Source organism: Empidonax traillii, unplaced genomic scaffold (genome assembly GCF_003031625.1).
Source record: "Empidonax traillii isolate 1590-97213 ecotype Southwest subspecies unplaced genomic scaffold, ASM303162v1 scaffold54:size2178333, whole genome shotgun sequence".
Classification (NCBI taxonomy): domain Eukaryota; kingdom Metazoa; phylum Chordata; class Aves; order Passeriformes; family Tyrannidae; genus Empidonax; species Empidonax traillii.
The window spans coordinates 1,315,838-1,325,835 of NW_020955247.1; the positions used below are offsets into that span (position 1 = coordinate 1,315,838).

At 40.9% G+C, this 9,998-nt stretch overlaps 1 protein-coding gene across 5 annotated transcripts in view; it reads right to left on the reverse strand.

The window, feature by feature from the left end:
• Positions 1 to 3,530, reverse strand: part of CEP120 (centrosomal protein 120) — a 65,125-nt gene extending 61,595 nt beyond the window's left edge. For all 5 annotated transcript variants that reach the window (XM_027879347.1, XM_027879345.1, XM_027879346.1 and 2 more), the window contains exons 1-3: positions 3,453 to 3,530; positions 2,017 to 2,173; positions 1,016 to 1,130 (exon numbers count right to left, since the gene is read on the reverse strand). In XM_027879347.1, coding sequence (XP_027735148.1) covers positions 1,016 to 1,130; positions 2,017 to 2,173; positions 3,453 to 3,504 — 324 coding nt within the window. In that variant the 5' untranslated portion in view covers positions 3,505 to 3,530. The remainder of the gene's footprint in view (positions 1 to 1,015; positions 1,131 to 2,016; positions 2,174 to 3,452) is intronic.
• Positions 3,531 to 9,998: the final 6,468 nt, after the last annotated feature.

Genomic DNA, 9,998 nt, shown 5'->3' on the forward strand with positions numbered 1-9,998 from the left:
CTCCTCATAGGACTTGTGCTCAAGTCCCTTCACCAGCCTGGTTACTCTTCTCTAGACTTGCTCCAGCACCTCAATATCCTTCCTGAACTGAGGGGCCCAGAGCTGAACACAATACTCAAGGTGTGGCCTCACCAACGCAGAGTACAGGGGAAGGATCACTGCCCTGCTCCTGCTGGCCACACTGTTCCTGATCCAGGCCAGGATGCCATTGGCCTTCTTGGCCACCTGGGCACACTGCTGGCTCATGTTCAGCCTCCTGTCAATCAGCACCCCCAAGGTCCCTTTGCACCTGGCTGCTCTCCAGCCACTCTGTGCCCAGCCTGTAGCGCTACAGGGGGTTGTTGTGACCAAAGTGCAGGACCCGGCACTTGGCCTTGTTGAACTTCATCCCATTGGAGTCAGCCCAACTCTCCAGATTGTCCAAGTCCCTCTGCAGAGCTCTGTGCCTTCCAGCAGATGAACACTCCCCCCCAACTTGGTGTCATCTGCAAATTTACTAATGGTACACTCAATCCCCTCGTCTAAATCATCGATAAGGATGTTAAACAGGACTAGGCCCAGCACTGATCCCTGGGGAACACCATTGGTGACTGGCCACCAACTGGTTTCAGCTCCGTTCACCAGCACTCTCCATATTATACTAAAAAATTCTGTAAAACGGTTCCTAGAAGACTAGTTGAACACACTCTTTTCCACCAATTTGTACAGGTGGTTAAATAATGAAATTGTGTAGAATTATTGTTTGCAAGTGATCCAATTATCAAATTCATAAGTAAGCAAGATTAGTACAGCAATACTTTCATATGTGTATGTTCTCAGAGTCAAGGAAGAGACTCCTCTAAAGAAAAAAAAAAAACAAAAACAAAAAAAAAACAAACCACGATCACCATACATGATCCAGTAGAGTCACTCTCCAAAACAGGACTCAAAAGTTTAGTCTGTGCCTTAATTCAAATTGTAGTAATAGTACTGCTGTCAAAACATAATTTTTAAAGCTTTATACCTCATGACATACCTGCTTCTTTTCCTGTGCAGCTCTCAAATCAAGTACAATATAGCCTATATTCTCTTTAGTTGAAGACACAGGGTCTAATGCAAAACACTGAAGTTTGATAGGTGTACGCTGTAGCCTGAAAGAGCAACTCAGCTGAAATACTAAAAGTTATCTCTGCAATTAGTTCTCAAAAATAATTCATAACTTTCAAGCATGCCAAATGACACAAAAATTATTTTTTATATATCTAGTTCCACTAGGTCAGAAACTGTATTTATACTGAATGTATTGTAGACCCATCATTAAGTGAGAGAATGAACCAAGTGGTTTAACTTTGTAAAAGCAGTGTACTGGAGTCTGAGTCTCCAGTGCTATTAAAAAGACAATAGCAACAAATAAATACAAACTCATCCACACACAAGAAATAAGTACAGCGCCTCACAGGGAACTTGAATCTTAAAAACAGGACTTACGGAGAAGGTTATGTAAAGCACCTAACTATATACAGGCACAGACAAGGTGTTTAGCACATGGCTCTTTCTCTCGTCAAACAAAGAAAATATGGTCTTTCTAATTTCTTTAGAAGTAATGTTGTCATATTACAAACTGTAAGTTAAAATCAAAAGACAGTTATGCAAACATTCAATTTGTCAGCTCTTCTCCCTGACATTTTCAAAAGCAACTTAAAGCCTGAAAAGCCTATGCAAAGAAAGTTAACTTTTTGTCACAGTATACATAAGAAAGTTTGAATCCTATACTTGAATTATAGCATTAATAATTTGCTCTAAGCTCCTGTGGGTTTTTTTTTCATAGAGTAAAAACATACCCTTTAGAATTTTTCAACATTACTTATCCTGCCATACAGTCACTTTTTTTGTTATGGCAACATTATGCTAGATTAAAGTAAAAGAGTGTTTAAAAACCAATTTAGTTGACAGTAACATAAAGATAATATTTCAGTAACTGTAAAGACAAGGAAATCAAATTTTATCTCCAAATTAGACTTAACCCTTTAACATTACCTGTGCTGATGAAGTGCCTTCCTATCAAGTTCCCAAGCCAATTCTGTAGCAAATTCTGGCTGATCAGTATGCTCTATGGGATCAGTAGCCAACTGTTCACCATCAAACTTTGCTTCAACTATAAGACTGTGCTTGGGTCGTTTTGGAAAACAGCGCCCTGTAAAACAGTGTACCTGTTATGTGCCATCAGCAAGAAAGAAGCAAGAGCCCAGATTTATACTATAAACAGATTACATAAAATTAACTTCCTGTACCACCTTCCCTCCACTTACTCAAAGAGCTCAGATTTATGTCATAAAATGATTACATAAAATTATTTTCCCGTATAACTTTCCCTGCACTTACTCTAAAGCTGTTCGTTACATTAAAAGGAAAAAGTCTTCACACTATGCAGAAGTATGAAAGAAGAACATAACATGAAACAATATTTTGAAGCATCCAGAAACAAGACATTAAGTAAGAAAGAACCAAGAGAAAGAAGCTAGGCAATTGGTATGATTTGAGAAATCTATGAGTGGTAATAGTAAGTAAGCAGGTGAGAGAAAGTAAATGAATTCTTTGCTTCTGCTGCAGATATTATGACTGTCCCACACCTAAGTAGCAGAACATGATCTTATAAAAGTAGCAAAACATATTTTACCAGCCACTTGCTGGAAAACAAACAAAAAAAAGTCACTACCAGATTATGAGAGTGCCTAAAGTTGTGTATGATTTGTCCTGGGTTCAGCATCATCTTGTATTCTGATTAACAATTTACATGACAGGAGGAAGTGAACACTTAAAATTTACTTATATCACAGTGTGGGGAGAGGACTATGGGCATGTCAGGGAATAGGAACTTATTTCTGAGCTCCTCTGGCAAACTACATACATGGACAGAGAGCTAACGGGATTTACTTGACAAAGGGAAACCATTCCGCCAAAAAACCCAAACCCAAACCAAACAAAAACCACAACCAGAGAACAACCCAAAACAGAAAAAGAGCCGCCGGACTCACACAATAATTAGACCACAGCAAGTAAAATCTGTGGAAATACAAGATGAAGAACGAATAGCATTCAAGTCAACACTACACAAAAACTTAGAGAAGATTGCTAATAAGGGATAGAAACACCAGAATACCGCTTACAAATAAAGGAAAAAAATATTAAAGAAATCAAGGCACAACGGTTGCTTTCCCCATTCATTTTAGATAATATATTGGGTAAATACCTCAAAATTTGAGTTGGGGGTAGCCAGCCCTGGCCTTAAGGTACGTACGTCCGCAGCTTTACTAACACAGCCTGTTTATTCAATGTTGCTCAGCTTTCGCCACTCACGCCATCAGAGCAAACACCTCCGGAGGCAGCGAGCACCCCTCCCTCACATTCCCTTCTGGACAGAGACGACGAGAAGCCTCCGGGAGGCCGCGGCCGTCCCACCCCCTCCCGGTTACCTTCCAGCACAGAGACGACGATCAGCAGTCGATCAGCGGCTCTGGAGACCATCTCCTCTCTCCGCCCGGAGGCCGCTAGAGCCGCTCCGCCCGCGCTGCCGCCGCTCGCCACCCTTTTGCCGCCCCGGAGCCTTTAAACGCCAACCGCCGCCGCGCTTCCGCCTGGCAACGCCGGCCCCGCCCGCACGGGGACCCGCTTCCGCCGCCACCGCCTCCCGCACCGCTCCGCCCTGAGCCAGCACCGCCCCCCCAGCGCCCCCGAGCCGCCCCTGAGCCAGCACCGCCCGCACACCGTCCCTGCACCGCCCCTGAGCCGGCACCGCCCCGGCCCGCCCCGGCAGCGCTCCCGCACCGCCCCCGAGCCAGCACTGCCACGATACCGCCACCGAACCGCTTCCACACAGACCCGGCACCGCCCCGCCCCTACTCCGCTCCTGCACCGCGCCTACTCCGTAGCCGATTTGCAGCAGCACTGCCTCTACCCCAGCACCGCGCCCGGCCCGCCCCGGCACCGCGCCGCGCTAACGGTCTGTGAGGACACCCCTATTACGTCGCCTCTCAATATTAGTTTCCTCGAGCACCCTGCACTGCCGGTCGACCAACACCAGCTACTTCAAAGACGTCCCTTCTACTCAATCCGGGAAGTTTCGTTACTTCGCGTCCCGTCCCCCCGTCCCCTCCCTTCCCCCCGCACTGTGATGGGTGTCAGGGCAGGACGATCTAAATCCAGTCCCTAGCGAAGTGCAGCTTTGCCCTGCTTAGGTAACCTTTTAACGATATTCTTATCTTCCATGTGAAGCAATCATCAGGTAAGCAGCGGTATCAGGAATTAGTGTGTTCCCCCACTTGGCATCCCAAGCTACCCAAGTATGTCTTGGCTGTGAGGCAGAAGAAACCATTTTTAAGTTTGCAATATTTTATTAGATAGCTTAGCAAAATCTTTGCACTGACATAAAACCCTTGCAGTTTAGTAACACTCATATTCCCTAAAGATTCTGAGTCAAGGTTTGCAAACACTGAGAGAGGGAGAACCCTTTTCCTTTTGAAAGAATTTATTCTGATGCTGAAACACTTCCCAAAAAGACATTTTCCTATATCTGAGTTGAATCTGCCCAAGTTCAGTTCTAGCTGCTGTTTTTTGTTGTGTCATCTTCTGTTGTAAGATGTTGCATTTGGCATAGCACCTCTCTGTGTCTGCAGTCTGAGTTCTTAAATTTCTGTCACTCAGCTTCTGTGAGGCAGGTTATAGGTACATTTTATGCATACTTTTTACACATGACCTGGAGGCAGACCTCTGAAAAGTGAGTGATTTTGGCTAGTGAGGGAACATGATCACAGAAGATAACTGTACAGATTACCTGTACAGCTTTTTTATTTGAAAATTTAATTTCTCTTGGTGTGATTCCTGGAAATAATATTCTTGTGAACTATTGTTGAATAAACAATCACTTCTTCTCATAACTGTTAATGGATTTTGTTTTTTGCCTATTTAGCAAGCTGAACTGGTTCAGCACAGGGTCAGATAAATGCCAGAGCCAGCACAAAAGACTGAAAGCATGTGAGTAACAATGCTGGTTTATGGGAGTTTAGTCTGCACATGGCAAAGCATGTGGGATCTCCCCTTTTGGCAACAGCAAGCCATTAAATCAGGTCAACTACCTCAAGGAACTTTATCCTTTTACATTCTCTCCTGGCCTTAGCCTGACTTTTGTTTTGATGTTACAGGTGCCAAGAACCTCATCACTATGAACTTTTTCCAATAAAGATTTTTTTTTTTCAAAGGGAGGAAGAAAGGCAGGAGAGAAAAAAAGACATGAAGAAGACAATGGGACCTTCTTGATCTTATCTTCATCTGTTTTGCAGTTCACCAGGTCCTTACCTATTCATCCTAGCACACCAGAGATTGTTTTCTTATTATGCTTTCATAGGCTTGCCTACTTGTATCTCCTCTTATGACTTTGCCTGCCCAGGTGTCAGCTGCAGGTTGTGCCCTACTTTTACACCAGAACTGGACAGCAGCAGTGAGGACACCTCTGGGAGGAGTGCCCAGGTAGAGGAACTCCTTTGCTTAGTGACAGAGGTGTGGGGGGATATAAGTAGATTGAGCAGCATAGAGAGTCTGACCAAGAGAGAGGCTACTTGAAAAACACCCCACCGTTGCAAGGACAGACCAGTCAGGCAGACAGGATACATGACACAGGAGATTCCCTATCCTCTGTTCAATCTGCAGAACAGATGAAGAACATCATGACTTAAGGGATAGGGGGAAAGCCGGTGACTTCTTGCCTTGCACAGTTGGTGTATCTCCTCTGTTATAACCTCCCCTTCTCAGGTGCCCAGGCACAGCAGGTACAAGGCTCTGCAAGTGGAACTGAACACAATGAGGATGGTGGTTCACTGAGGTCGCACCTGTTGCTGAGGCTAAACTGCTGAGGTTACTTCCTGTGTCAAAACCGCTTCCATGCAGAAAAAAGAAAAATGGGTCATTGTCATAGGAGATTTTCTTCTGAAAGGAACAAAAAGCCCAATATGCAGACTGGACCCACTTAGAGAAGTCTGCTGCAGCACAGAGCCTGTGTTAAATACATTATGAAGAAACATTCTACTCTGTTATAGCCGTTTGATTAACTTTTCATGTAGGCAGCAATGAAATTGCAATAAGAAGTCCAAGGGCACCTTGGGATGAACTGGAATGGAAGCACATGTAGTATTCTCCTCTGTCATTCCAGTTGCAGGGAATGATGAAGGAAGAAACAGGAGGACCGAGCAGATCAATATCTAACTCTCAGACTGGCAGAATTTCATGGCTTTTGATCATCAGGACTGCTGATGACAGATGGGATACACCTGACTTAAAGGGGGAAAAGGATCTTCACTCAGGAGTAAGCAGGACTCATTAACTGAGTATTAAACTAGATTGGAAAGTGGAAAGGGATAAAACCAGGCTCACTAGACATAAGCCTGGGAGCGGCCTGGAAAACATTGTGCAGCCTTAGAATTACAATGTAAGCAATCATGAAAACATGGTGGGATAATTTATGCGTCAGGACTGCTGCATCAAGTGGCTACAAACTATTCAGAATCAGCAATGAAGGAGAGATGGTGGGATAGTCCTGTATATTAGGGAGTTTTGACTGACTGGAGGTTGACAATGGTGGTGAAAGGGTAATATCTGCTTTCTTGAAATTAGTATGCCTCTTTTAAAAGGCATTTCTTGACTCCAAACTAAGGACAACTCCAAACAGCAGGGACAAACTGATGAATCTCAGACTTCAATAAGTATGTTAGAGTTGGAAGGGAATTTAAATGGAACAATATAAAGCCAATGGTAGTATTAAAATACTTTAAATGCTATTGCCATTCAGCACACTCTTTTAAAAGAATTTGTGAGACAGTTTTTAATCTATCTGAAATATATAGAATTAAAAAACCCCAGGATATAACAGGAAAAAAAAAAAAAAAAGCATCACTGAGAACAAGAGCTGAAGGCTCTTTTCAAAGATTGGATTAGAAAAGCAGTAAGTTTAATTCTTCTGAAAAAGGGAGAAGCAAATGGTGAAATATATTTCTTCAGAATAAGTAAGAAAAGATTATTCCTTCTCCATTGACAGCTGTGGCATGTGTGGAAAGTTTATTGTAATGCCTAATTCAAACAAACTGTACTCATGAATAGTGATAGCAAGAAAAACTGGAAAAACTGTCATACTTGTATGTATGTCATACTCAACTGTACTCAAACATACTGTTTGCATGGCCAGGTTTTTGTTGGTGAAAAGTGGTTGTGAAACAGGAGTCAGGAGAGACGATGAAAATATTCAGAGCAACAGCCCTGCAGACACCAAGGTCAGTGGAGAAGGAGCAGGAGGAGGTGCTCCAAGTGCTGGAGCTGAGAACCCCCTGCAGCCCATGGTAAAGACCATAGTGAGGCAGCTGTGCCCCTGCAGCCCATGGTGGATCACCTGCTTGAGTCATCCATAGATTTGGATGAACTCAATCCCACTGTCTATGTCATTAATAAAGATACTGAATAGTATTCATGCCAGCATGAACCCTGAGGGACATCACTTGTTGCTGATCTCCATTTGGAGATGCAGTTGGCTGCAGGTCTCTGGATGCATCCATATAGACAGTTCCTTATTCATTGATTAGTCCATCCATCAAAACCATACCTCAGAATCAGTGATAAGGATGTTTTCTGTGACTGTGTCAAAGGCCTTTCAGAAGTCAAGACAGATAACAGTAGCTGCTCTTCCCTTATCCACCAGGGCAGTTACTCCACTCTAGAAAGGCACTAGATTTTGGCTCTTGGTGCTCATCTGTAGTGTGTATACACACATGAGATGTTGTACACTGATGTCCAATTGATTTAATCCTACTAATAGTTTAGGACTTTGTAAGGGATCTATTTTCACATTCAGGCTGGAGAGTGAGAGAAGGAATGTAAACAAATATTTCAGCATAGTTTTTAAATTGGAGTAGTAAGAATTGTACCTCCTAAATACCAGGAAGAAAACAACCAAAACCGTAAGTGCAACTTTCATAACACACATTGTGGACTGCAATTAGTTTGAATAGTATTGTTAAAATTGTTATGGTGGTGAGTGCTTTCCTCCACTATCAAAATGATAATTTTCCTCTCTAAATACATATTTATATATATTTATATGTAACACCATGAACTGTTGCTGAATCCAGTGGCCAATCTTAACCTGAGCTTTCATTTCAGTAAACCTGTATAATTGTTCTCTGGACTACTAGTAGCAGTCAGCAGGATGAAATAGGACATATTTTAGGAATAATTACATTTAAATTAACTATCTTAATCCTCCTTCATTACACCATGCCCATTAAAGGCAGTATTATTAATTAAAAAAACTCAAATAAATTCTCACTACATGAGCCATTCTGAATTTTTTTCTAAATATTCTCCAATGCATAAAGTGATGCTGAACCATACTGCAAATGGCTACTACTAAAAATATTTTTAATGAGAAAAATAAAATCCAGGTAAACTTCTTAGATGAAATGCCTTGTCTAAAATTATGGAACCTTTCTGTAGGTATGACACAATTTATCCAAACCCTGCAATTTCTGCCTACAGACTTATAAAAATTACAGAGATGATGACTCAAGTGCACTTTATCTGTGGCCTCCTTTCACCATTATTAGAAAACATAAACCATTATTATTGGAACTACATGAGATGGAAGTATAAACTGTGGCCATTGTAACTATTATTCATTATAAAATGGCCATGAATATTAACTGTTTAAATTTTTACAGTGTTGAACAGGATCTAATGTGGCTACTGTAGAACTATTGTAAATCAACCATAGCTGGTGGGGGGTTTTTCACTGGTACTAATTCCTAGATGCTCCAAGGAAGGGTCAAAGGTCTTTGTTCAAAATATTAACATATATTAAAGAAAAAAAGATGTTTCTTGCTCTCTTCTTCACCACCAAGTGAAGTATATTAATTATCAGCTGCCTGTCAGGCATAGCACTCTTTGAATCCTCACTTGACTGTAATAGTTGGAGACTATTTAATGCAAATGACAGTGTTTATTTTTATGTTATTATAGATATTACATAACTGAAAATGCTGCATGTTAATATTTTTACACTCCAAAGAACTGATACTTGAAAGCCTAAGAACTTTGTCTTGCTAGTGCATTCTAATGCTTTTAAAGTGTTCTAGCCTGGATCATTTCCTTCTGCTTTTGCTTTCATAGCAGAATCAGAGAAACATTTTAAAGTCTTAATCCCCGTGCTTAAAATAAGCAGTTTCCAAAGACTAAAAAAGATATAATTTATTTTTTAGTGTTTTGCTCTTTTTTTCTACATCTTTAGTACACTACTGACGTCAGGGATTTTAGTTTTACCACTGCCTTCAGTCTAAATGCTATTAGATTATAAAAGTGATGTGTAAAAATCAATAGTACTCACAGTTCCAGATAAGCAAAATTTAGCAATGCCTGTATTTTTTCTTTTCCATCTTCTAAATAACCTTGAAAAAATTAGAATGATTCAATTTGGGTTATACTGGAATGCAACCAGAATAACCAGATTGCAAAGGACACTGCTCTCAAGACATAAATTTTTTGTAATGAACAGTTGTAAGAAGATGACTTCCATATCATTCCACCTCTGGGGTGAATAAATATACTGCGTGAATTCGCATGAATTCTGCTCATGTTAATATGTCAGCCTCAAAAATCTCTCTGCATGAAATCAATACGGCTTACATGTCTGGAAAAAAAATAAATCTAAAACTTGCATATAGTTATTTCAAAACTAGAACCTTTCACTGGTTGCTAATTCAAATAGCCTTTCTAGTTTGTTCTGGTGCTTGCCCTTTTCTTGGATAAGACTTTAATAGTAAAATGTTAAGTGAACAAAATAGCAATGTAAATTAGAAAAAAAATCTAAAGTTCTAAAGTGATTGAAAACTTTACTTGTATTGCTAAAATGAAAGATTTTTAAATCATAGAAACAGATCCCTTTCCAGGTGTTTTTTCACTTTTTCTTTTTTTTTTTTTTTTTTTTT